This window comes from Carettochelys insculpta, chromosome 1 (assembly GCF_033958435.1).
Source record: "Carettochelys insculpta isolate YL-2023 chromosome 1, ASM3395843v1, whole genome shotgun sequence".
Classification (NCBI taxonomy): domain Eukaryota; kingdom Metazoa; phylum Chordata; order Testudines; family Carettochelyidae; genus Carettochelys; species Carettochelys insculpta.
Window position 1 is genome coordinate 303679686 of NC_134137.1, and position 25813 is coordinate 303705498.

General features: G+C 43.9%; 1 protein-coding gene across 2 annotated transcripts in view; it reads right to left on the reverse strand.

Annotated features, from left to right (window-relative positions):
• Positions 1-3214: 3214 nt before the first annotated feature.
• The window catches only part of PTPRQ (protein tyrosine phosphatase receptor type Q), a 220786-nt gene continuing 198187 nt past the window's right edge, over positions 3215-25813 (reverse strand). For both annotated transcript variants that reach the window (XM_075012304.1, XM_075012297.1), the window contains 7 exons: positions 24637-24713; positions 20934-21068; positions 20691-20816; positions 19006-19154; positions 13960-14095; positions 4816-4939; positions 3215-4552 (listed from right to left, as the gene is read on the reverse strand). In XM_075012304.1, coding sequence (XP_074868405.1) covers positions 4515-4552; positions 4816-4939; positions 13960-14095; positions 19006-19154; positions 20691-20816; positions 20934-21068; positions 24637-24713 — 785 coding nt within the window. In that variant the 3' untranslated portion in view covers positions 3215-4514. The remainder of the gene's footprint in view (positions 4553-4815; positions 4940-13959; positions 14096-19005; positions 19155-20690; positions 20817-20933; positions 21069-24636; positions 24714-25813) is intronic.

Below are 25813 nucleotides of genomic sequence, written 5' to 3' on the forward strand. Positions count from 1 at the left end.
CATCACTCCAAACCTTAGCTGAGGGGTGGAGAGGCTTCCCCATGCCAGTCAAGGTTGTGTGGGTTTTAGCAAATGCAGGTCGTGGCTGGATTGGAGGGTCTTGGATTTTCTTGGAGTGCCAGCCCAGTCAGAGGCAGTGGTGGAAGGAAGATCCCTGCTGGTAAAGCTGCTCGAGAGCTGAGAGCTCCAGCAGGGCCTGGTTCTGTTGATGGTACATAGGCAAGATGATGGATAGATTTTCTGAAGCATCCTAGCTCTTTAGCCTTACCATCTGTCTCAGGAGGACAGAGGTCTTGTTCCAACCAGTATCTCATTCCCATGTCCCAATGCCAGCTGTCTTCATCCAAGGTACACAGTTGAAAACAGCAATGGCTCCCTTGATAAGGAAAACTCCTCCACAATTACTAAAGCCAGCAAGACCCTTGATTGACTTAGAACAAATTCATAACCAACACAATGTCCATCTCTCCACCAAATTGAAGAGCTACAGTGCAGGAATGCTAACATTTCTTCTGCTGAGATCTGAGACATCACATTAAACAGCTTATGTAATTTCACATGTGGTCCCTTGGCTCAATAATAAGCATAAACTAGGCCAACAGAGTGATCAGTATTAAGTCCTCGAGATGACAAACAAAACCAGCATTGAGGAAATGTTATTGAACACACAACTTAGGTGGACCAGGTATATCTCCAGAACGGAAAACCAACATCTTATAAAACAGATGTTGTGTGGGGAGCTGAAGAAGGGCAAAGAAAGAAGGGTCATCCATATAAATGTTTCGAAGGGAATCTGAAGAGCCGTCTGTAACGTGCTGGCATCAATTCCTAAAGAACTTGATCAAATGGCTCAGAACAGGACTCACTGTCAGTCTCTGGTAAGATCAGCATGTGACAAGTGTGACTTGGATCTACGAAATTATCTGCAGGCTGCATGTGAAAGGCACTACCGGGATGCATCATCAAACATCCCTTCCATGCCCTCAATGTGTCTGACCCAGTGCATCAGGATTTGGACTTCCAAGTCATATGGACAGCCATATATTAGAACTGTAACAATATCATCATCATCATTGTCATCAGCAATGGACTACCAATACATAACACCGTACAGTGAAATAGCTGAAACATTTTTAAGTATTTGGCTTTAACATAAAGTAATCACAAAAACATAAGTGTCACACTGGATTGTCAGAACAGTGTTCCTTTGAATCCAGTCATCAACAGCAACCAATTCCAGATGCTTTAAAGAAAGAAGCAATAATCTTCATAGGAGTCAATTTGATAAAATACAAAAACTTATAATCTTTGTTGGATCACTAGAGGGCTCACCTTTAAGATGCAAGAAACTAATTAATTAGCTTTTTCAAAAATACAGAAATTGCAAACTTACTTTTAATCAAACAGAGTGGTTACAAGACCATGGCTCAATAATGTCAGCTTATCAGCACTATAAATACTGCTACCAAGTACAAACACAATCATGAAAAACATCTGTAAGACCCTTTTATGCAATTTGTCAACAAACTTTAAAACATATATATTTAATAAATTAGGAACACATGTTTCATATGAACAAATGAAACTAGAGCTATACAGAATGGTTTGCCAGAGATCTGAACAACTGTGGACACCACGTCTCCTTAGGTCTGGCTTTAAAAAGCATCGTTTTCCTTTAGGTTGACAAGGGCACTTCCCTACTGTCAGTCTTCTTGAAAGACAGTTTCCCTAGAATACATCTCTAAAATGTCATCAGATCCTCTTCCACTTCCTCAGTGTTGCTTATGATGGTCATTACTCTCTGCCTAGTCACAAAAGATCTCTTCCAATTTACAATCAGTACCAACCCCATCAGATTGTAAAAAGAAATGAGGCCCTTACTGCTGTTTCAGGTCAAGTGATGTGCCATACAACATTGTCTGTCTGGAACATGCAATAAGTAAGGCTATGTCTACATGGCACCACAAGCTTGAAATAAGCTACACTATTTGCATAGTGCAAATTGCATGGCTTATTTTGAGTAGATTTCTAAATAGGCTATTTTGGCATGTGGCACTGTCTAAATGGCACCACATGCCAAAATAAAGCACTATTTTGCAGCATCCCTGTACTCCCCCTGTGATGAGCTGTACAGGGACACTGGAATAGTGCACCCATTACCTCAAAAACTCTTTCAAGCCTATGGGCACATTGCTTAGATGCAGGCAGATATTTTGGGATATCTTTGTATCCTGAAATAGCACCTGCCATGTAGACATAGCCCCAGAGTCCAGTTAACTTTCTATTGCATACAGATGATGTGCAAACTCAGACTCTTTATATTCCTTGTTGGTGGCCCAGACAGTGAAGGCAATTGTCTGATTTACCTGAGGCTCCTTTGAGTTGGAAAGTTGCACCACTTGTTCCCCCAGGAGGCTGCAATCTCCTTCCCATTGCAAACATGGGCTTGCTACAAAGAGAAACTTCTATAGTTTCCTTATTTGTTTTTGTACTCAGGCAGTGTTCTCTTTTGAATACATAGGCCACAGTTTGATAGTATGATTGATTTGAGCAAGTTGAACCTCTCTAGTCCAGCACACTCTCGTCTGGCAACATATGTAATCCAGCATGATTTTAGTTAGCTGAGTGTAACCAAGTTTCCCGTGGTTCCATAAAGTTTGTTTACAGCCACCAGCCCTGGCTCTCAGTGTTCTGTGCTGTTATCTAGCTGTAATTTATCCCTAAATGTCTTCCAAGAGCCCAGTAAGATGTGGAAGTGTTGGTAATGCTGCTACACAATATAGACCTCTCGTCATCTGGTAAATTTTTTCATTTGGCACCAGTATCAGTACAAAGCTATGAGGATATTACTAAAGCACTGGGACTCTTAGTAAAATTCAGATGTACGGTAAGATTATTTTCCTATGGCCCTCTACTTCCTCACTTTATTCTTTGCTACTTAATTGAGAGCCTCCTGACTCTTCCATGCCATCTGCGGATCTACTCTTAATAATGCAGCACTAGAAGCTGAGTATTTGGGCTTTATTAACCATGGCTCTCTGGAACAGTGTCAGTTTAAAGTGTTGTCAGCCATGTGTTTCAAAGGCTTCAGTGACTTATTTTATGCCAATGCGAGGGCAACAAGGTTTAATTATACACTTGAACAATAAATTATTTTAATACTGAATTTTTGTGTATTCCTTATTAGATCTCCAGGTCTTGAATGCATATAAAAAGCACACTCTTCACATTTATGTTAAGAGCTAGAATTTGTACTAAAAAGTCTTCAAATCACATGCTACAGATATTCATAAACAGATGCCTGAGGTACATCCTTTGCATCAAAAGGCAAGATTTGGTCACAGACAAGGAGCTTTGGAACAGAGCAGGACAAGAACCACTTGATATTCAAAGGCCACACTCTCAGAAGACAAACACCCAGCATAACTTGTCATGCTCTCAAATGGAACATGCACAGAAAACGCAAAAGAGAAAGACCTCTGACAATGTAAAGAAGATCTACTGAGACTGACAGACAATAACTGGGGTACTCCTGGGGTCACCTAGAAGTTTTGTCCTGAGACAGAGTGAAGTGGAGGAGACTTGTAGATGACCTATGCTCCACCTGGAGTACAAGGGTTTAAGTCAAGTAAATAAAGTCCTTATTAAAATACTGTACAAGGTTGTAAACATATCATTTGAATGAATGTACACATTCAGTGAACATACTCTCAGATCAATCTTCCATATACTATAATGTGTAATAAATTTAAAACTTTATTTTTTCCTTCCGTTTTACAAAAGTGGTAGGAATGTGAGAACCTTTCTGCATCATCAGGAATGTGCAGTCACTAGCAATATTTAAAAACAATCAGATGATCACAAGTTTGCTTAAATAGCCCAAGTATCCCTGAAGAGCTACCGTGTGCTGTGTAAAAGCTGAATAATCCTTGCAGTGTCAGGAGGTGACTCTTCAGCTGTTCAGGATCATGAGATGATATCCTAGCACTCATGAAACAGCAAAGAACATACATTTAGGTAAAGATCATTGTGACAGTATTGGAAATAATCCACAAGAATTGTCAACACCCTGGAGGCCAAACTAACATGACTGTGTCAAAGAATTCAAGCTTTTACTCAAAACCAAACAAAGGAATACAGCAAATCCACACTGAATTACGCATGCTAAGAAATACAAACATTTTCCTTCACAGTTGGCTTATTTTAAAACTATTACAATGTAACTGGAAAAAAGAGACACTTGTTGAGAACACATTTTCAGTTTAAATATATACTGAGTTATTTATATACCAACAAAACTGCAATCTGGGAAAAAGTTTTACTGAACTTTATTCCTAGTGATTTGCATAAAATAATTTATCACATTTATGAAGGCACATTGATAGAAAAGGAACCCTTTCAATGTTTTAAAAATTATTGTTTTGAATTCATTAGAATAAGGGGATTTGTTTTGGCCCCTGAGTTTAGAAAATACCATTTGGTTTAAAAGATCTAATAATCTTTGTTTTAATTATTTACATTGTTGTTTCTTCCCATTCAAGTTCCACATCACCTGAAACAGAAAAAAATGCATTAAATTAAACTGCTTTTAATATGAACATTAGCCAATTACTGATAAGTGTAATATATATTTGAAAGGATTTCTGCAGAAAAATGTAAATAGCTTGTGTAATAATCTGGGTTAAAGGGTGACAGAAAGCCTTCACTTTACAGTTACAAGGTCTCCAAGTGCTTTTCAAAGTATGCTTATTAGTATGAACAAACCAATGCACCTGCTATGAAAAAATAACTTTGGAACAATCTGTATCTACTTACCTTCCATGGCATCCAAAGAATCCATCTTCTGCAGTGCTGAATAATTTACAAAACATATGGACTGATTGCTTCCTTTGCTTGTCAATAGGTCCAAAACACACTGATGCAGAAAAATGTATTGTGCCTGCAAGATGTAGAAGTTATAGGTTACTTGAATTTATTATTAAAATGTGCTTGTAACAGCAAAATACTTTAAAGCAATTTTGAATAAAAAACTAAATTCTGACTCTTTAGTAACTTATTTCAACCCATTGGAAATGGTTTATATCTGATCCAATTTAGGTAATTATGAGTTATCAATATGCTCAGTCAATCCCACAAAATTATTCTGAACATAAACGAAGATAATAGACTGCACCACTCCATTCTCTCAAAACCAGTTATACAGTAAAAATGGGTTCAGCTTGTTTTTCAACATTTGATTCAGACAGAAGAAGGTCAATCATCTTCATGAAACACTTAAATGAAGAAACTGTCTTCCTTCCTAGCATGCTGAAAGCCAGCAGGGTGCAGTCAAATGCAAAAAATCCACTCAATGCTGTTCACTTAATATGTGGCCTGTTCCTGAGGGTAAAAACAAATAGCTTCTGAAGACAGATGCCTGTTGTAGAGGTCATTTTGAGAACCAAGTTGGAAATAAAAATGTTGACATCCTTGTTTTCTGTGCACTGGAATAAAACTTTTTATACTGTAGTGTAATTTTTGCTTAGTAATTTTCTTTATATTTCAGAATAAACAAAACCTACCATTCCAACCGTTAATAATTCTCAGCCACAGATAACTGAAACAATAAATTTTTAAGCTGCTGCAGCAGTATACAGGAGCAAGACATTTTCTGCATATTTGTTTCTTGAAATGTTTATTAACATGATAGGGTGTGATTGCTTCAAAATACCTGTTGTAGTAAACTCTTTTGGGGGGAAGATAGCTTGTCCCGTAAACGGATCCATCAGGCAAATACGACCTTTGACCTGACAGACTGAAGTTACTACAACATAAATTGTTTAAATAGTTTGTAATATTCAGATCGTGAACACCAAAAGCTGTAAAGTCTGTTGTGCCAAAGCAGCTGCCAGTTGTATGCATGAAAAATCTTTACGAAATTCCCACGGGGCAGGAAGAGGGATGGAGGGGAGCACATAAGGGCTGCGTCTACACATGCGCTATCTTCTGGAAGAGGATCCTCCAGAAGATCACTTTCATGCATAAAACATGATTGGAAAGAGCCACCCCTTCTTCCAGAAGATTGTGTCTACACAAGCACGGAAGATCTTCTGAAAGAACAGGACAGGAAATGCCACAGACAGGGTTACATGGCTGGAGAGCACTTCTGGGACTGCGGGCCATGGAGCATATTAAAGGGCCCCTCCCCAACAGTCCCTCCCTGCTCAAGCTGGTGAGGCCTGCCATGCTGCTCACAGCAAGGCTGAGCCTGTCCCTGGTCCTGACTTCCCCAACCACCAGTCATGGCCCCCCAGCAGCTGCAGACCTGTAGCTTTGCCCTGACCCAGCTGCTGGCCATTCTCCTGGCCACCCTCCTTGGCCTCCTGTGGTGGAGACTCAGGCCCATGGGTCCTGACCCACCCTTGCCCCTGCTGGCTCCCTCCCATAGGACATCCTTCACATGTGGATCCACATCTCCAGCATGGACTGGTGGGACAAGGTGGTCATGGTCGAGTGGGACAATGAGCTCTAGCTACAAAATCTCTGGGTGACGAAGGAGACCTTTCTGGAGATCTGCAGTTGGCTCGCCCCCATCCTTCTATGGCAGAACACCTGCTTGTGGCCAGCCCTGTCTGTTGAGAAGCACATGGCCATCACCATATGGAAGCTGTCCACCCTGGACAGCTACCAGTCCATTGATCAGCAATTCGGGGTGGGCACGTCCACCATCAGGGCCATTGTCCTTGAGGTAAGCCGTGCTCTAGGCCCCAGCCTGCCTCAGGGAGTGGGGAAGGGGCTGTTGGACAAGGGGTACCCTAGAGGATCAGGGGGTGAGGGGTCGGACCAAGGGGGCAGGGAGGCCTAGCCCTGGGGGACCTACACAGGCCTGCTGCCAAAGGGCCGACTCACCGGGAGGGCATGGATGGCCCTGTGGGGAGGGAAGGGGGTCCAGGGGTCGGCAAGGGCAGGGGTACCCTTGTGCACACCCATGGAAGTGCTCATTCTCTGTCCCCTGCAGGTCATGAAAGCCATCAACAATGTGCCACGAGAAGGCTCATGTGCATCAGGGACCTGGATGCAGTCGTCAAGGGCTCCGCTGAGCTCAGGTTCCCCCCTGTGCTTCAGGGCGATCCCCATCATGGCCCTGGACCACCATGCTGGCTGCTATGTGAACCTCAAAGGGTACCATTCCATCATGCTCCAGGCGGTGGTGGACTTTTGGGGTAGTTCACGGACATATCTGTGGGCTGGCTTGTCTGGACACATGAGCTACATCTACACGTGAAGCCTACATCGAAGTAGCTTATTTCGATGTAGCGACATCGAAATAGGCTATTTCGATGAATAACGTCTACACATCCTCCAGGGCTGGCAACGTTGATGTTCAACATCGACGCTGCGCAGCACCACATCGAAATAGGCGCTGCGAGGGAATGTCTACACGCCAAAGTAGCACACATCGAAATAAGGGTGCCAGACACAGCTGCAGACAGGGTCACAGGGCGGACTCAATAGCAAGCCGCTCCCTTAAAGGGCCCCTCCCAGACACAGTTGCACTAAACAACACAAGATCCACAGAGCTGACAACTGGTTGCAGACCCTGTGCATGCAGCATGGATCCCCAGCTGCAGCAGCAGCAGCCAGAAGCCCTGGGCTAAGGGCTGCTGCCCAAGGGGACCATAGAGCCCCGCAGGGGCTGGAGAGAGAGCGACTCTCAACCCCTCAGCTGATGGCCACCATGGCGGACCCCGCTATTTCGATGTTGTGGGATGCGGATCGTCTACACGTGCCCTACTTCGACGTTCAACTTCGAAGTAGGGCGCTATTCCCATCCCCTCATGGGGCTAGTGGCTTCGACGTCTCACCGCCTAACGTCGATGTTAACATCGAAATAGCGCCCAACATGTGTAGCCGTGACGGGCGCTATTTCGAAGTTAGTGCCGCTACTTCGAAGTAGTGTGCATGTGTAGATGCGGCTATGATGCGCATTTTTTGCAATTCTGCCCTGTATCACTGAATGGAGGCTGGCACCTCTATTCCCCCGCAGGAGCATGCCATTGGGGATGCTGCCATGCCGCTCTGCCTTGTGAGCGACCTGGCCTATCCTCTGCAGCCCTGTCTCCTGTGGCCATACATAGAGCACTTTACCCACCTCCCAGGAGCTGTTCAGTACCTGGCTCACAAAGTCCTGGTAACCTGTGGAGTGTGCCTTTGGCTGCTTGAAGGCGAGGTTTAGATACCTCCACGTGTGCCTCGATATGGGGAGAACGTCCCCAGGTTAGGGGTGTCTGCTCTGCCCTCCACAACTTCATTGAGGTGCGTGAGGAGATCCTCCCTCAGGACTGGATGGCCACGGTTGCCCTGGATACGAGCAGCCTGCTGCAGCCCTGGACTGGCAGATCAACCCCAATGGGGTCCACATCTGGGAGGTACTTCAGGAGGCATTCACCCATGGCTAGCACTGACCCTCCCCCTAGTCCCGCCCCCAGGCACCCCCTTCACCCTTCACCTACCACCTCAGTAATCAGGGATACAGGGGGTTGGAAACTATTAAACTCTATTTAGCTAGAACTTGCAAACAAGAAACAACATTTTTTAACAAATAACTGGAAAACAATAAGCATATATGTTTGAACTGAAACCTGTACAAGTATTTACATGAGGCGCCAGGAAATGGGGGCATACCAACTTTGGTTGGGATAGGGACAGGGATGGTGGGAGCCCTACTTAAAGGATGGGGTGGAGGGCCATGAGCCCCAGTGCCTGCAGGTGCCTCTCCTGCCCCAGATGTGTGGTCCCCATCGGGGCACTGACCGGGCCAGGAGCACAGGGAAATAGTGGTAGTCAGACACAGGGTAAGCCTCAGTGGGCAGGCAAAGGGGAGGATTCATGGGGTGGGGGGCCTTTCATGAGGCCAGGTCCTGAGGCTCCAAGGGCAGCCATGGGAAGGCCTGGGGGAAGTAGGGTGGCTAGGGCCTCAGGGGAATCATCTGGAGGAGCAGCTGGTGGGGGGTGAGGCAAGAGGCTGTGGGGGCAGCTCTGTGAGAGCCCTTCACACTGTGTGGAGTATCCCTACAACCTCCCCCCATGTTCCCCATTTCCAGTTAAGTTCAGTCTCATCCAGGGCCAGCTGCCTGACAGCCAGTGGATTGTGGTGCTGGAGGGTAGCTGTATAGGCTGTGGCCTCCTCACCGCGGCCCTGGCATTGGGTCCTTCAGATATGTGGCTGCTGGGCCACAGGTACTGCGGCTGATCCAGGCCTGGCTGCAGGACCAGGAGGCCCTTTGTCCTGGAAGGGGCTGGCAAGCCCTGGGCTCCTCGTCCAGCTCTCCTGGTCCTCGTATGGAGCTGCTGTAAGATGTGGGGTAGGGAGAGGGAGGGGGTTGAGAACCACATCCTGCCCTGAGTGTCATGCCCCACCCCCATGGGCAGCTACCCCAACCCTGGACCCAAAGGATGGTCATATCCCAGGCATGCCCCCAGAGCGGTGTCCCATGCTTCTGGCACATTGGCCCATGCAGTGCCTCACCTTGGTGATGGTGCTGCCTGTGGTGGGCCCCCCTGGGAACAGGCTAGTAGGCAAGGTGAGGCATACAGATACGGGGGAGTTACTGCCTGTGGAGAAGGTGGCTCATGGGATTCTCTATGTGGGGGGTGCCAGAAGTCACCTGCAGGCATGGGTGCAGCCCTGGGGCACATTCTGGGGTGGGACATCTGGGGTTGGGCCATTGCATGGAGGCCCAGGTGTGCATCCCCCCAAGGGATGTGCCACAGCATGTGTTTACCTGAGGTGGCCTTGAAAAGGTCATGTGTTGCCCGGTTGGAAGTGGCCTGGCTGCTGGAGGTGGAGGGCTGCTTGATTATGAGGGAGTCTCCGAGGACCCATCCCCAGATGGGACCTCAACACCCTGGGCACTGTGCTCTCTGGAAGATATGGGTTGGTCTTTGGCTGGACCTGCCTCCCCCTTGGTGTGGCAGGGGGCTCAGGTGCGGCTGTCTCAATGGTGGTGCTGGGTGGGGAGGTGTTGTCCCCCACCAAAGGTCCCACAGCTTCCTGAAGAAGGGACAGCTGGCTGGAGGCTGTCCAGACCAGCGGGTGCAATCCTGGGGCCTCATGTGGCCCTGCCTCAACTCTTTAACCTTACACCAGACACCTGGGAATGGTGGCCTCAGGCAGCCAGGCTATTTGTGAGGTGCACAACGGTGGGGATATTCCTACAGTGCCCTGTGGTGTCCCACAGCACTTCTTCATCTCTCCAGAGCACCAGGATGTCCTGGAGCTCTGGCTCTGTCCATGACAGGGCCCTCCTTTTTGTGGCCCAGTTGGGGTCCTGGCTGCTCTTGGCTGGCTTCCTGAGGGTGCCCTGGGTTGGTGGTGGGGAGTGGGATGGCTGGTTGCTGGCCAGCCGTCAGGCTGTGGTTGATGCAGATGTGGCTGTGAAGTGTGAGCTGCAGTCCGGCACATGCTGCCCATTTCCACATTCTCAGCTTCTTGCCACGGGGTCTCTGGGTCCTTGCAGCTTTAAAAACAGCCAGAACCAGAGAGCATAGAGCCCCACTGGGGCTGCCTGGAGTGTCTCTGCACTCCAGCTGGCTGCCACCATGGAGGACTGCTCTTTCAGAAGAGGGGGTCAGGGACTGTCTACACATGCTTTATTCTGGAAGAGTCTTCTGGAAGAAGGCACTCTTCCTGATTTGGCAGTGGAGTACAGAATCCAGAAGATGTGGTGCGTTTGTCCAGATTCCTTCTGGAAGGGCACCTTTAACGTATAGACGCTCCACGGATCTTCCTTGAGGGGAAAATCAATTTCATTAGGCACTAGACTCTGCCTTTTACATAAAGTAGAACCTCTGAGTGAAGAATACCAGAATTGCCAACTGACTGTCAGCCACATACCTCCTTTGGAACCGGAGGTGTGCCATCAGCAGCAGAGAGATTAAAAAAACATAAAAATAAAACACATAGGCTACTAAAAAAAAGGTAAGTTTAAAGAAAAGATTTGCCAAGGTAAGAAAACTGTTTCTGTGCTTGTTTCATTTAAATTAAGATGGACAAAAGCAGAATTTTTTCTTCTGAATTATAAAGTTCCAAAGCTGTATGAAGTCAATGTTCACTTGTAAACTTTTGAAACAACAACCGTAATGTTTTGTTCAGAGTTATGAACATTTCAGAGTTAGAAAGGACCTCCATTCTCCATTTGGAACTTTGCGATTCTACTGCATAGCCGAGAGGAAGGGGTTGTGTGCAGCTGAAACACCCTGACAGGTCTATATGGAGTGTCTGGAGAACAGATACCGTACACCCAAGAAAGCATAGTTATAGATAGCAGGATAGCAGTTATAGATGGTGCAGAAAAGTAGGCTGAATCTACATGGAGACATGCTGTGGCAGCATGATGCACAGAAGGGATCTTGAAAATGCAAATTTGTATATTCAGGCAGCTAATTTGCACAGTCACAGAAGATCGATGCTGTCAGAAAACAAGCCATGTAAACATGGTTCTGCTGGCAAAAGCCTCCTTTGTCAGCAGCCCCTTATGCCTCATTTTTTCCAGACATGGCCGTAAGGTAGAGTACCCTATATTCCCAAACTCTAACTTTTATATCCTATACAACTCTCCAGAGTAACAGAGAGGAAGCCGTGCTAGTCTTAAATATTGAGTCTGTTCTGGTCTGGCTGTGGTCTGAAGAAGTGGGTCTGTCCCACGAAAGCTCACCTAATAAACTATTTTGCTAGTCTTTAGAGTGCTACTTGACTGCTTTTTGTTTTAACTCTCCAGAGTGTAGACATGCCCAGGGCTACTATCAGTAGTGTTTACCTCTGCTTCCCCAACCCCACCTCCCTGGCTGCCAGAGCTCTTCCCTGCCAAAATGAAAGACACGATCAATGAGAAAAGGCTCTAGGCTTCTGGAAACTTAGTTCCCACCTACTCCCCTCACCCCTCACTGCTGGAGACTTTTGCTGCTGCATGTAGCTATCCACTGCATGCACTATAAAGGGGTATAGAATGAGTTCCATATGAGGAGAGATTAACAAGACTGGGACTTTTCATCTTAGGAAAGAGATGACTAATGGAGACATGAAACCTATGAAATCATGACTGGTGTGGAGAAAGGAGATAAAGAAGTGTTATTTACTCTTTCTCGTAACACAAGAACTAGGAGTCACCGAATGATATTAATAGGCTGCAGGTTTAAAACAAACAAAAGGAAATATTGCTTCACACAACACTGTCAACTTGTGGAACTCTGTCAGCGGTTGTTGGGAAGTGCAAGACTATAACTGATGTGTTGTCGACAAAACCCGGGGAGTGTCCAGATTCCCAAGGCATTCTGTCAACACCAAATCAGCCGAACGCAGCACTTTTGTCAACAGTCTTATCCCACTCCCCATGAGGCATGACACCTCTGTTGGCAGATGTCTCAGGAGAAAGCCAGTCTGGATGTTCCAGGGGGCCCTCTGTGAGCCTTTTTGGCAATAAAGGGGCCAGGCAGTCCAGCCACACTCTGTCAACAGAGCGGATCACTTTTGTGACCCACTTGGCAATTTGGCTGCGATCTGTTGACAGAAGTTTGACGGAAGATATCTTCCGACAAAAGCTTCTGTTGACAAATCCCTGTAATCTGGATTTAGCCTATAAGAACCTGTGAATTAGAGATTTTGGCCACGATATGTCCACAGAAGTTTTGTTGGAAGATATTTTCTGACAAAAACTTCTGTTGACAAATCCCAGTATTTTAGACATAGATTTTAAGAGCCTCCTCTAAATTAAATAATATTATTAAACCTATATGCAGCAGCAGGTTATATGGATGGGAGACATGGGTGATAACGAAAGATTTGAAGAGAGGGATATTGGCATTCCAGAGGCATTGCTATAGAAAAATCCTGAGAATAGGATGGATGCATAAGGTCACCAATGAAGAATTATATGGGAAGATACAGCCAAAAGAGAACCTACTGCAGAGGGTTATACAACGGAAGCTACAGCTATTTGGGCGTATCTGCAGAATGAACAAAGAGCAAAAAATCAAGACCCTGGTATTTGGAATAATGGATGGTTTGAGTAGGAGAGGCAGACCCCACAGAGAATGTGTAGTTGATATAGTAGAATGGTGCAGAGCTAGTCACAGAAACTGAGCCACTCTGCACTGTTCATGGAAAGATGGAAGGAAATATGGAGGCATCAGACACTAATGGGCGCTTGATCCTATGGCTGTTGATGAGGATGATGATGATGATGATGATGAATGAATATTAGGAGAGCCTGGGCACTGCAGCAAGAATACCACTGAATTGGGGAGGTAAGGACAGCTTTAAATTCCACCAGGGATCCATGAAAAGCAGCATTACCCAGATTTCTAAGTCTAGGACAGTCCTTTTACTAGCAGTTCAATTATTTTTCTCTTAATAGCCTATATTCACCTTGCATATGACTGCTGAATAAAAATGTTTTTCATTTTAGGCCTATAAAAGGCTCCTCAGACACTTACCTTACAACTACTGAAGAGTGCAGAGAACATTACTCACTTTCATAACCTTATTTAAGTCAATTTAAAATAAGTCAGTTGATGGGAGTATTGATATGGGCAAAGTGAAGCATGTTTTTGGAGGATGAACCCCTGTATTTATATGATTTTACATGTCAGAAAGAAGCCAATAAATAAAAACATGGCAAACCAGTTTGGGTTTCAAAAAATTACCAGAACTTTTACTCAAAATTCAAAATAAAACTTTTTACAAAGTCTGAGAAGGTTTGGCTTATTTTTTAAAAACATTACCTTTCTTCTTTGCCCTTCTGGGCCAAGAGCTAAAGTGTCAAAAGACCGCAAGAAAAGTCTACTGGTACAATGCTTCCAGTCCAGCAAGGAGGAGGAAGTACTTGAAAACTTAAAATAAGGCTGATTTTCACAAGCTTTGGTGCTCAATATTTCAGAAAATAATGTGTATAAGATGTGTATAAATTCCATGTGTCTTACCAGGTTCTGTACCATACACATTCTCTCACTTCTCAGCTCAGCTACAAGTCCATAGATATCCACAAAATCATGATCATTTATATGCTGTGTTAAGTGATCAAGTGCAATATAAACCCCTGTTCTTCCAACTCCAGCACTGTAAAGATGTACAAAATAAAATATAATTTATACACTAATTATCTTAATAATTGCAAGTCTCTGAGACAGCAGATCCAGTGGCTACAAGTTGAATCTAGACAAATTCAGACAGGAAATAAGGCTTACTTCTTTAACAGTAATTAACCCTTGGAATAAGTTCCAAGAGTAATTATATATTCTCTAATACCAATAATTTTAAAATCAAGATTGTATGCCTTTTTAAAAATATACTCCATGAAAAGGGCCGTTCAGTGGTAGGGTTACCGTATAAAAAAGAGGACACTCTTGAGAGGGAACATATCTGTATCGGTATCTACCAACTCACATTGTGTTAATGTGTTATCTTACATACAGTACGTTAATGCAACTTGACTCAATAGATACTGATACAGATACACTCCTCTTTTTTGAAAGTTCAAAATCGCGAACAGGAGGTCAGATTAAGTGATACCATGGTTCCATCCCACATTCGAACCTAAAAATTCAAAACCTTAAGACAAACTTATTGTGACAAGGAAATTGGGTCAAACCTAAAACCTTTATCCACCCTTTCACATTGCTACCTTTATTGGTTGGGCTAAACTGGAATCTAGAGCTGCACTGCGACCTGGGTTTGGTTTTGCAAAGTGAAAGCCTGAGCAGAAGCTAAATCAAAACTACCCTATTTAGTATATCATAGGAATGGGAAAGACCTGAAACACTTTTACATGAATACTGACCAACTTTGCTGGTTTGAATACAACAAAACTGCAATGACAAGGTTCTGCAAAACTGAAACTTGGATTCCTAGGGGCATCTCTATTAAAAACTAAATAAAACACAAGAGAGTTCTTTTTAGTGAATTGTTAATATAGAAAAAAACTTTTGAAAAAGGTGGGAATGGATAGCTAGGCTGAAGTGACAAGTCCCACACCCATGTGGCTAGGGATATGCTTCTTGATTAAAGCGTTTGAAAATTAACAGTGTTACCTTAACATCATTCCAACATTTATAAGCAAGCCGTGTAAAAAATGCTGGGAAAGAGTAACATAATCATGTTCACTCAGCAAATGTGTGATGGCACTCTGTAGGAGTGGCAACATGCGGAGAAGCTCTGCTAAGTGATATTACTATAAATGAATCCTGGGCTTCTGAGGGCATGTGTTGCTCTGCAAGGGTATAGTGACATAAGCAAGGGCACATAAGCAAGGGCTGGGAACCAAATTCTCTGTCCCCTTTGCACCTCTTTGCTGTGCAAAAGGGATGGAATCTGACCCTATCTCCCATTTGGGGACAACCTCCAGCATGGGGTGGTCCTCAGAAGCATAGAGTCAACCTAGTTGCCTCCTCCATTAGCCTCTAGTGTAAAGGTTGTATTGATAGCAGGGCAGAGGAGAACATTATGTTCCAGCAGAGGCGTTTGGTGCATGGTCCCTTAGTGACACTGGCAGCAAAACAAGTTAGAGCAGATCCAATGTATTACAAGGTGCATATCGATGAGCAGTGAGAGATGAAACCAAATTGCTCAGTGTCCTCCACACTGAGCATAGCAGAGAATCTGAAACTGAGTTCTTAGACTTAATCATTAACTTCAGAATGTGCTCACTGAGTCTGTGGGGACACTAAAGCTGTGTCTACATGTGCACGCTACTTCGAAGTAGCGGCACTAACTTCGAAATAGCGCCCGTCGCGGCTACACGCGTCAGGCGCTATTTCGAAGTTAACTTCGACGTTAGGCGGCGAGACTTCGAAGTCGCTAACCTCATGAGGGGATCGGAATAGCGCCCTACTTTGACATTCAACGTCGAAGTAGGGACCGTGTAGACGATCTGCGTCCCGCAACGTCGAAATTGTGGGGTCCTCCATGGCAGCCATCAGCTGGGGGGTTGAGAGACGCTGTCTCTCCAGCCCGTGTGGGGCTCTATGGTCACCGTGTGCAGCAGCCCTTAGCCCAGGGCTTCTGGCTGCTGCTGCTGCAGCGGGGGATTCATGCTGCATGCACAGAGTCTGCAACTCGTTGTCGGCTCTGTGTATCTTGTGCTGTTTAGTGCAAGTGTGTCTGGGAGGGGCCCTTTAAGGGAGCGGCTGGCTGTTGAGTCTGCCCTGTGACCCTGTCTGCAGCTGTGCCTGGCACCCTTATTTCGATGTGTGCTACTGTGGCGTGTAGACGTTCCCTTGCTGCACCTATTTCGATGTGGTGCTGCACAACGTCGATGTTGAACATCGACATTGGCAGCCCTGGAGGACGTGTAGACGTTATTCATCGAAATAGCCTATTTCGATGTCGCCACATCGAAATAGGCTACTTCGATGTAGGCTTCACATGTAGACGTAGCCTAAGGGTGTGTTTACACAGCAGCATTATTTTGAAATAATCCCGGAATAGCCTGGTTCAAAATAACTCTGCTGCACACAAAATGCATGTTGAAATAGCACTTAGCTATTTCAAAATACATTATCTACATATAGTAAGCCTATTTTGAAAAAGAGCCACTATGGCTTATTTCAAAAATAGGCTCTATTCCCTGACTTAACGTGCTTATTTTGAAATAATAACAAGAAGTCCTGTGGCACCTTATGCACTAAGAGATATTTTGGAGCATAAGCTTTCATGGGCAAAGACCCGCTTCATCAGATAGCTATTTTGAAATAGGCCCACTGACCCATCTTACTGGAGAATTAGCCTTGCGCAGACTCTGATACTTTGAAATGACAGTGTATTGGTGTAGAGAATAAAATCATTGGGAGCTAAGAAAGTTGAACACCTCTCAAAACTGCACCATTTATTTAGGTCCCAACATGTAGATTTGGGGTTCCGTTTTTAGAATCCAAGTTTGAAATCTAGACTTAGATCATGAACAGGATTGCAAGTCTTCATTCTCTGCTCGTTTCTATAGGCTGTGTCTACACGAGCCGCTTCCTTTCAGAAGGGGTATGTTAATGAGCGGGTTCACAAGATGCTAATGAGGCGCTGCAATGAATATGCAGCACCTCATTAGCATAATGGTGGCCATGGTGATTCGAAAGCGTGGCTTTTCGAATCGCACACTGCCCTTGGAGATGGGACCTTCTGAAAGGACCCCCCGGTTTTCAAAAGCCCCTTCTTCCTATCTGGTGTTAGGAAGAAGGGGCTTTTGAAAACTGGGTGGGTCCCTTCGGAAGGTCTCGTCTCCACGGGTGGCACGGGATTCAAAAAGCCGCACTTTCGAATCAGAGTGGCCACCATTAAGCTAATAAGTTGCTGCATATTCATTGCAGTGCCTCATTAGCATCTTTCAAACCCACTCATTAATATGCCCTTTCTGAAAGGAAGGGGCTCATGTAAACAGAGGATATAGCTTCTGTCTTTTAATAATATGTGATATATAGATTTTAAATAAACTTTTCAACACTTCTTCCTGAAAGAAATTTGTAATTATGAGAGAAGTAATTAAAATGTCAACATCTGTCAACTGTTACCATGCATAAGTAATTAGGAAATCTGAGGTGAACTTTAGTGTGACTTTATGGTAAATACTGAAAAAACTCTTTCCCTGACATATTGGTTGGATTGCATGGGGTGGAAAGAAAAGCACAAAAGAGCTGAGGAACATTGCCTGAGAAACTAGCATGGGTGCCAGGGCTGTATTGTGAATCAAAGAGCAGCTTTCCCCTCTTGCCTCACAACTGCTGTAAATCTGCTAACCTTCCTGAGTCCTAATAATCACTCAAATGGCATTATGCATTATACCAGGGTTTCCCAACCTGTGGGCCAGGATCCAAACATGGGTCTTGATTACATTTTGTAAGGGTCTCTGGCTGGGGTGGGTGGCTCTATAGGTGGCACTTAAGAAGCCGTTCACACTCCTCAGGTAGTTCTCAACCTCTTAATTGGATTAACAGCCTTCAGGAAGTTAAACCAATCAATTAAACTGAGAACCATTTCAGTTGCAGGGCAGAGAACTGCATACCTCAGGAGCAGCACCCAGCTCAGATAAGGTGGGGACCTGGGTCCAATGTAGGGAAGGAGGGCAAAGCTGATAAGCTCCCTGGCTTCCAGCCTTTGCAGGATGTGGGGTCTCCCAACTCCCAGAAGGGTTCCCATGGCTGGGTCTGCCAGCTGGGGCTCTTCTGCAGCCGGCTTCCAGCTGCAGGGGTCGGGGTTCCCTCAACTGGTGCTGCTGGACAGGGCTTTTCCCCAGCCAACTTCCAATCGCAATGGTCAGGGGTACCTCCAGCCCTGGCCGGGGTTCCTATGGCTGGTGCTGACAGCTTCCAGCCATCGGGGGGAGTGTCAGGGTCTCCCTCACCGGCTGGGGTTCTGGTGGCTGGCTCTGCTGGCCAGGGCTCTGCCACAGCTGGCTTCCTACCACGAGGGTCCATGTGCCTCCCCTGGCCTACTCCAGCTCCTGAGTGATTCCTAGCCCCTGAGTGTGATTCCTCTGGCCCCCTCCAGCCCCCAAGTGTGACTCTCCAGCTCCTGAGTGAGACACCCTTCGCCCCCTTCCGCTTGAGTGACTCCTAGTCCCTGAGTGTGACTCTCCTAGCCCCCTGCAGCTCCTGAGTGACTCCCCTAGACCCCTCTAGCTCCTGAGTGTGACTCCCCTAGCCCTTGATTGTGGGGTTTAAGCCAGGGGGACAGCAGTTTGGGGAGGTGTGTCTTTCCACCGCCACAACTCTCATTACCTATGGTAAATGTAGTGGTATTATTTTGTTAATATATTTCCCCTTTTCTATGAAATAACTATTATAAATATATAACATGAGGGTGCACAATTTTATATTATTGCCTCAGGCACAAAATTAGCTAGTTATGACACTGTCCCCCCGTTTTTGAATTGCCTTGGGTCATCAAGTCTTTCTGAATTGTCAGAATGGGTCCCCATCCGGCAAAGGCTGGGAACCACGGCATTACACTGATTTCATGCATGTATTTAATTCTCTGCTTACCTGCAGTGAACCACCATAGGTGTGCTATCGTGTGCTCGACTTGCTCGGATCAGCTTGACAAAATGGATTAATGGTGCTGTTGTTTCAGGGACCCCATGTTCAGGCCAAGCAGTAAAATTACACTGACGTACCATCATACAGTCCCCATGCTGGTGAGCACAAATTAGACACAGGTTCTGTATTAGAACTCTAAAACTGACTCCTATTAGATCTGGAAGTGAACTGGACTGGAACAGCTAAGTTTCCCCAGCCCATTCTTCTCAATATACTCCCCTACAGAGGGAAGGTTGAGTTTGTGCATGGGTGTAGTGACTGCTGTTTGTGGGAGTTTGCCTGCAGTCCTTCCATGGGGTAGTGCTAATGACCTCAGCCACCAGAAGACTCAATAACCCTCCAATTGACTTTTCAAGCCAATGGGACCTGAGTCCAATTTTCTGCTAATGGTTTCAAAAGCCTGAAACTACATAGGACAGGTGGGCTGATCATGATATCATAGGTGCATCCAGGCCACCCCTCCTATATCAGCATAGAAACAGTGGGGTTAAGACCCCAGAGCCACTTGTATTAAGGGCTGGTTGTGCCAGGTCCATAGCTCACTAGTGCTGCCGATGCCATACAAAACTGTTTCTGAGGATTTCACCCATGTTGCTTTATCTGTGAGGGATGAATTAGAAGGGATTTTTATCATTCCCAATTTTTTATCATGATTCATTTCGAAGAAAGAAGGTAGAAACTTTGACTTTCCACACACTAGTGACTCAATGTCCCTGATGTTCCACTTCCTATCATCTGGGTTTCACATATCAGATCTGTGGGACATACACTGTCAACAGTTTTAAAAACATCTTTTTGCATTTGTAGAGAAAGATGATGTCTATCTGGATCTGAGTGAGTTTTTTCAAATAGTTGACGGATCTCCGTTCCAAACAGCTAAATGTAGTGACTTACATGTTGAATAATAACAGAGAGGTAGCTGTGTTAGTCTGCATTCTGCTGTTTTGTTTTGTTAGAAAACAGTTTTCAAAGGTCTACACCACAGAGTTACTCCTGAATAGCTTATTCTGGAGTTATTATTCCAAAATAAAATATTCCAGAATAATGCATTTATGCTGCAGGGAAGCCCCAAAATAAGCAAACCTTATTCCAACATAGTGTGTCCACACACAATAGATTTATTTCAGATTACAGCCCCTGGAAGCACTGCTTCCAGGGGCTCTAATCCAAAATACTAGGTCTACACAGCAGCTTTATTTTGAAATAAGAGGTTCCGGAATAATTTATTTTGAAATAGCCCCTATTCCCTGTCTACACAAGCCCTATTTCGAAATATCTATTTCAAGATAAGTGCTATTCCTTATACAATGAGGTTTACCAAATTTGAAATAACATGACCACTATTTTCAAATTATTTCAAAATAGCAGTAGTATCGTGTAGATGCTCACAAAATTATTTCAAAATAGTGGCCGTTATTTCAAAACAACTTTGCCGTGTAGACGTAACCCAAGAAGACCTAAAATCAAGGATACTATTAAAAATACTCAGGAAAACCAAACAATGGAATGTATACAAATTTTGGATTAAAAGAAGAACTTTTAGGGTCAGCTGAGTAGGAAGGAACATTTCTGAGGTTCATTGGAGCTTCAAGAGAGTATATTCATAACAGCATTTTTCAAGTTTCCCGTACCCTTTCAATTTTCAGATCCCTGATAGTCCAGTCTATGTGAACATCTTCCACTAGTTTGGTGATCACTATATCTCCAAACACAGTCACTGGTTTGTTGTCTTCTGGCCAGTATTGGTGACATCTTACCTGCAGTCAAAGGACACTGCTTATTAACAAGGAACATATGTTATTATGATAGAAACAATATTTGTATGTAATTTCCAGTTATCACATGCTTTGTTAATTGACATGCCAGTAACTTACCCGTCCTTTTTCAAAACATTGTGTAAGCATCACAAGCGTTTTCGCTCTTGTCTCCCACACCATTCTCCAGAAATCACCCACTGTTCCTGGTAATGGTCCCTGAGTAGCAATAAACTCATTTGGACACAAGTAGCCCTAAAATGAAAATATGGCATATATATGGATATACACAAATAAAATGTATTTGTGCGTATGACTTATAATTATGCCTATAGCCAGGTCATTAGTGCTTGTGAATTTATCTGGTAAACTAAATTAAACAGAGACAGACCTTACAAGTTGTTGCGTGGAAAACTTCTAGTGCAGCCTCAGTGATGTGGATAAATCCCTATAGCCCTGATATGCTGATATTCCTTCCACTGATTAAGTCTGTTCTCAACCAATGTGCAAATATATGAGAGGCCCCATGCTAATGGGAGCGGCATCTTTTACAAACAATGTTAAATTGAAGTCTTTGCCCCTTACAGCCATTAGAAACATCCCAACACTACAACATATGGCTGTATGACCTTTACAGCAGAGTTTCACCCATGGTCCTGGGACAGCTGTGGCTGTGGTATTAGATGCATGGCTATGTAGGGCTATTAATGCAAAATTGCTATGGATCAGCCCAAGTTCAGAGGTGGACTTTTTCCTGCCAGTGGGTTGGGAGGAACTTCAATCCCTGAAAAGTTCTAAGTAAATCTCTCTGAGGGATCACCTGAGATTACCCTGAAGGTTTTCCTCTGGAAGTGATGATCTTTATTTCTAGTTTTATACATAACTCCAAAATGAATTAAAAGCACAAGAGCATTTTTTTTCAAGTACATATGTCCCTGACTGTCATTCCGCAGGTTGGAACCAGTTTTCTCCAAGGGGTCACTGGTACACAAGAAGCTCTACATATCACATATATACATATGTACTATCGCTTCTACGATGTGACATTTATGTTTTAAATTGTGTGTGTATGTGTATACACACACACACACACACAATTTAAAACATAAATGTCACATCGTAGAAGCGATAGTCCATCATGGAGTTCTGGTAGTCACACAGAATGATCAGTTCAGAAGTTAATTAGCATAATCAAAGCTCCTCAGTGGAATTACAGCTCTGTAATTCACATCTGCCTGCTCTTTATTTAATATATATTATATTTAACAGGTGGCAGTGGGAAACTTTGCCAATCCTCCCTCGCTGAACAGTGAAGTGAAGAACTGTACCACAGGTATACAAAGCTCTGAATTAATTATTTGCTTTCTCCTTTCATGAATGAACCAGGAAAAATAGAAGTAGCATTCCTATTTCCACTTTTATGTGGCATTTACAGGGTGTTTCTCTCTCTCTCCCTCTCTCTCTCTCTCTAAATATATATTGAGATCTATATAAGGGGAAAAGTTGTAGCTCAGAACTGGGGGCCTTAGCAGCTGCAATATCCAATCAAATCAGAAGCAAACAAAAATTTCCACATGGAAGAGCTCTTAGCAGTAGGCGCTGTTTGAGCTTTCCAGCATCAGCTTGGAAGTACTAGCCAATGACGGAAAGAGTGGAGACCTGTCCATCTTCTAGTCTACCCAAAACACCAAATAAGAAGCCATGAACACAGCAAACAACACTACAGTTGGAGCACCCATGGGGAAAAATAAGTGGATGATGAGCACCCACTAGCAACCAAGCTCCCTGCTCTAGCTTCCTCCCTACTGTGTGCCAGTGGACCCACTTACCAACTCCTTCCTTACCTTCCCAGCACTTCCAAAGCACTGCAAACAGGTGATGTGAACATTCAGGAAGCTCTAGGAAGGAGGGAGAGGAGCAGGGATGGGACATGTTGCAGGGAGGTGGCAGAGAAGTGGTGGTTTGGGGTAGGGGTGGTGGGTGAAGTGGTGGAATAGGGGTGGGTTGCGGGAGGAGCAGGGATGGGACACATTGGAGAGAGTCAGCAGGGAAGAGGAGGGTTTGAGGTGGGGGACATGGGAGAAGTGGTGGAGCAGGTGTGTGTTGGGGGGAAGAGCCCGGGAGGAAGGAGATGGAAGGAGGGTTGAGTACTGCCAGCTAGGGAAGAAGATGGCACATAAGGTGGAAGGGCTCTTCTGTTGACCTACCCTGTTAGAACACTGTAAAAAGTGATGAGTAGGCTTGCCAAATAATGGAAGGGAAGGATGATGTTTAAGACAGTGGAGTGTGAATTAGGACTCAGTAGACTAGTGCGCAATTCTTAGGTCTGCCCAAGACTTCCTGTGTGACCTTGGGCAAGTCTCAGTGTCTGACTTTCTTGAGTGCAAAGTGGAGATAATACTATTTTCCTTCACCTACTCTCTCCTGTCTCATCTATTTATATGGTGAGAGCTACATGGCATAAATCACCTCTTATTCTGTTTGTACAGCACTTAGGGGCTGTGTCTACACTAGCATTCCTCTTTCAAAAAGAGGCATGCAAATGAAAGAAATCAAAAATGCAAATGAGGCATCAGATTTACATACCTGGAACCTCATTTGCATATACTTTCAAAAGAAGTTCTTTCAGAAGAAGAAAAGCAGTGTAGATGTGGCTTTTTTGAAAGTAATCCCCATTTTCAAAAGAACCCTTCTTCCTAATTTTTTTTAAGAAGAAGGGATTTTTCAAAGATGGGGATTACTTTCAAAAGAGCCACATCTACACTGCCTATCTTCTTCCAAAAGAAGGTTTTTGAAAGAAGAATATTCACGATGAGGTGTCAGATATGTAAATCTGTGCTTCATTTGCATTTTTGATTTCCTTCATTTTCATGCCTCTTTTGAAAGAGGAATGCTAGTGTAGACATAGCCATAGTGATTTGAGCTCAGTTGGGGCCACTGTAATAGAAACAATAAATAATTATAATTATCATCTCATCAGGGATATCTCAATTGTTTTACTTGGCTGCATGAGGGGAGCATTACCATAGTTCATGGAAATAAGGGCAGAGACAACGGGATCCTTCAGAAAACTCTGAGAAACATAAATCTAGGGAGCAATATGGGAATTGCTTCTGTTCTATTCTGCAGAAGGCAGGAGGAAAGAGACATTGTGCCCTCTCTCCCATCAACAGAGTAGTTTTGTAACTTATTTTGTCTATGCTCAGACACACCAGCTCATTCAATTGCATTGAAATATTTGATAGCAGTTATGTCATCGAACAGTATCAGAGTTACTGGTTATCAGGTGGCATATTTACATTTTTCTTCCTTGAAATTAGTATGAAGTAATAAGGGCCACCATAAAACCAGTGTAGTTATTGTTACAGGAATATACAATTCAGTTCTATTTAATTTTATGTAACAAATTTCATGTACAATACCCCAAAGCCCTTAACCAAACCGTATAAAAACAGTTCCATACCCTGTTCCACTGACATCAATGGGATTTTTACAATACGCTTCAATGGGAACAGGATGAGATAATTTCCAGAAATGAATTAGCTGACTATGGTTGTTTTATGATTAATAAACACAACCCTACCAAAAATATGCACCAGTTAGATTAAACATTTAAAAACTAATTGTGTTCAACGATATACACAAACATATGAACTCATAGTGACTGAAGTGACAGTATGGCCATAGCAGCTGCAGTGGATGGAAAAAAAAAACCATGAGATGCATGTTCTGATATAAAATATATTCCCTTTTAAGTAACTTTGAAAAAGCAAATAAAAATAGAAAAAAATGTGATGAGCATTATGAGAGACTTCCAACTTACAGACACATAGCTGGCATTGATGTAATCAGATCCTGGAATACCAACATCAGCTATCAGCTTTACTCTGTTGTTATTATCTATAGCAGAAATAAAGTTTATTTAATTGTGATGTTTAATTATAAATTACAGTGACATGCATCAGATGTAATGAGGTTAAGAATTCAAAATTACTAGTTACATTAGTTTAGTTAAATTTTTTAAATCTGCCCTGGCAAAGTAGTACATTAACTGCAACTCACAAGAATTATTTCACCACCCTGTTTTATTGTATAATCTTGATCTTTACATTTCAATGCATTCCCAGTTACATATTCTTCTCATACTGATTATTTATCATGCAAATGTCTAAGGCCCCATATGCAACCTGTTGTATGCAGGCAGACCCTTGTAGCGCTGGTGCAATGGTAAAGGGGTCTTCTGCATGGATCAGACTCTAAGGCTACGTCTCCATGTGCCCCAAACTTCAAAATGGCCACGCAAATGGCCATTTTGAAGTTTACTAATGAAGCACTGAAATGCATATTCAGCGCTTCATTAGCATGTGGGCTGCTGCGGTGCTTCAAAATTGATGCGCATTGCTGCCGCGCGGCGCATCCAGACGGGGCTCCTTTTCGAAAGGACCCCGCCTACTTTGAAGTCCCCTTATTCCCATGAACCTAAGAATGGGACCTAGTAATTTATATTTGTGTGTTCTGTATATCTTGCTACCATCAGGCCAGATTCTGAGATCCTTATTGAGCATTAACTCATCATTAACCAGGCAAATCTCTATTACAGGATGTCAGCATAAGTGAGAACTGAGTAAAAATTGAGGAAGGATGTCAGAATTTGGCCCATTCTGAGTAGGCAGAAGTGGTGAAAAAAGGAAAGATGTCATATCTTAAAACGATTCTAAATAGGGACATAATGAAATCATGTATCAGTTTCCTAACATTTGTGTCTATAAACCAGGAAAAGAAAGGATATATGAAATAAACAATTTTTGAAGCACTTCTGACAATGTATTCGTGGTTAACATGAATATCAGTTTTTAAAAATTGTCCATTAGAGCACAGAATATGGGTTGAACCAGGCAGCAGATAACAGTAACAGCTGTTCTGTAAAGTTAATAGCACAGAATGTAGCTACATTAACAGAGGAATGCTATGCTCCCCATCTCACATCACAGTTAATGCTT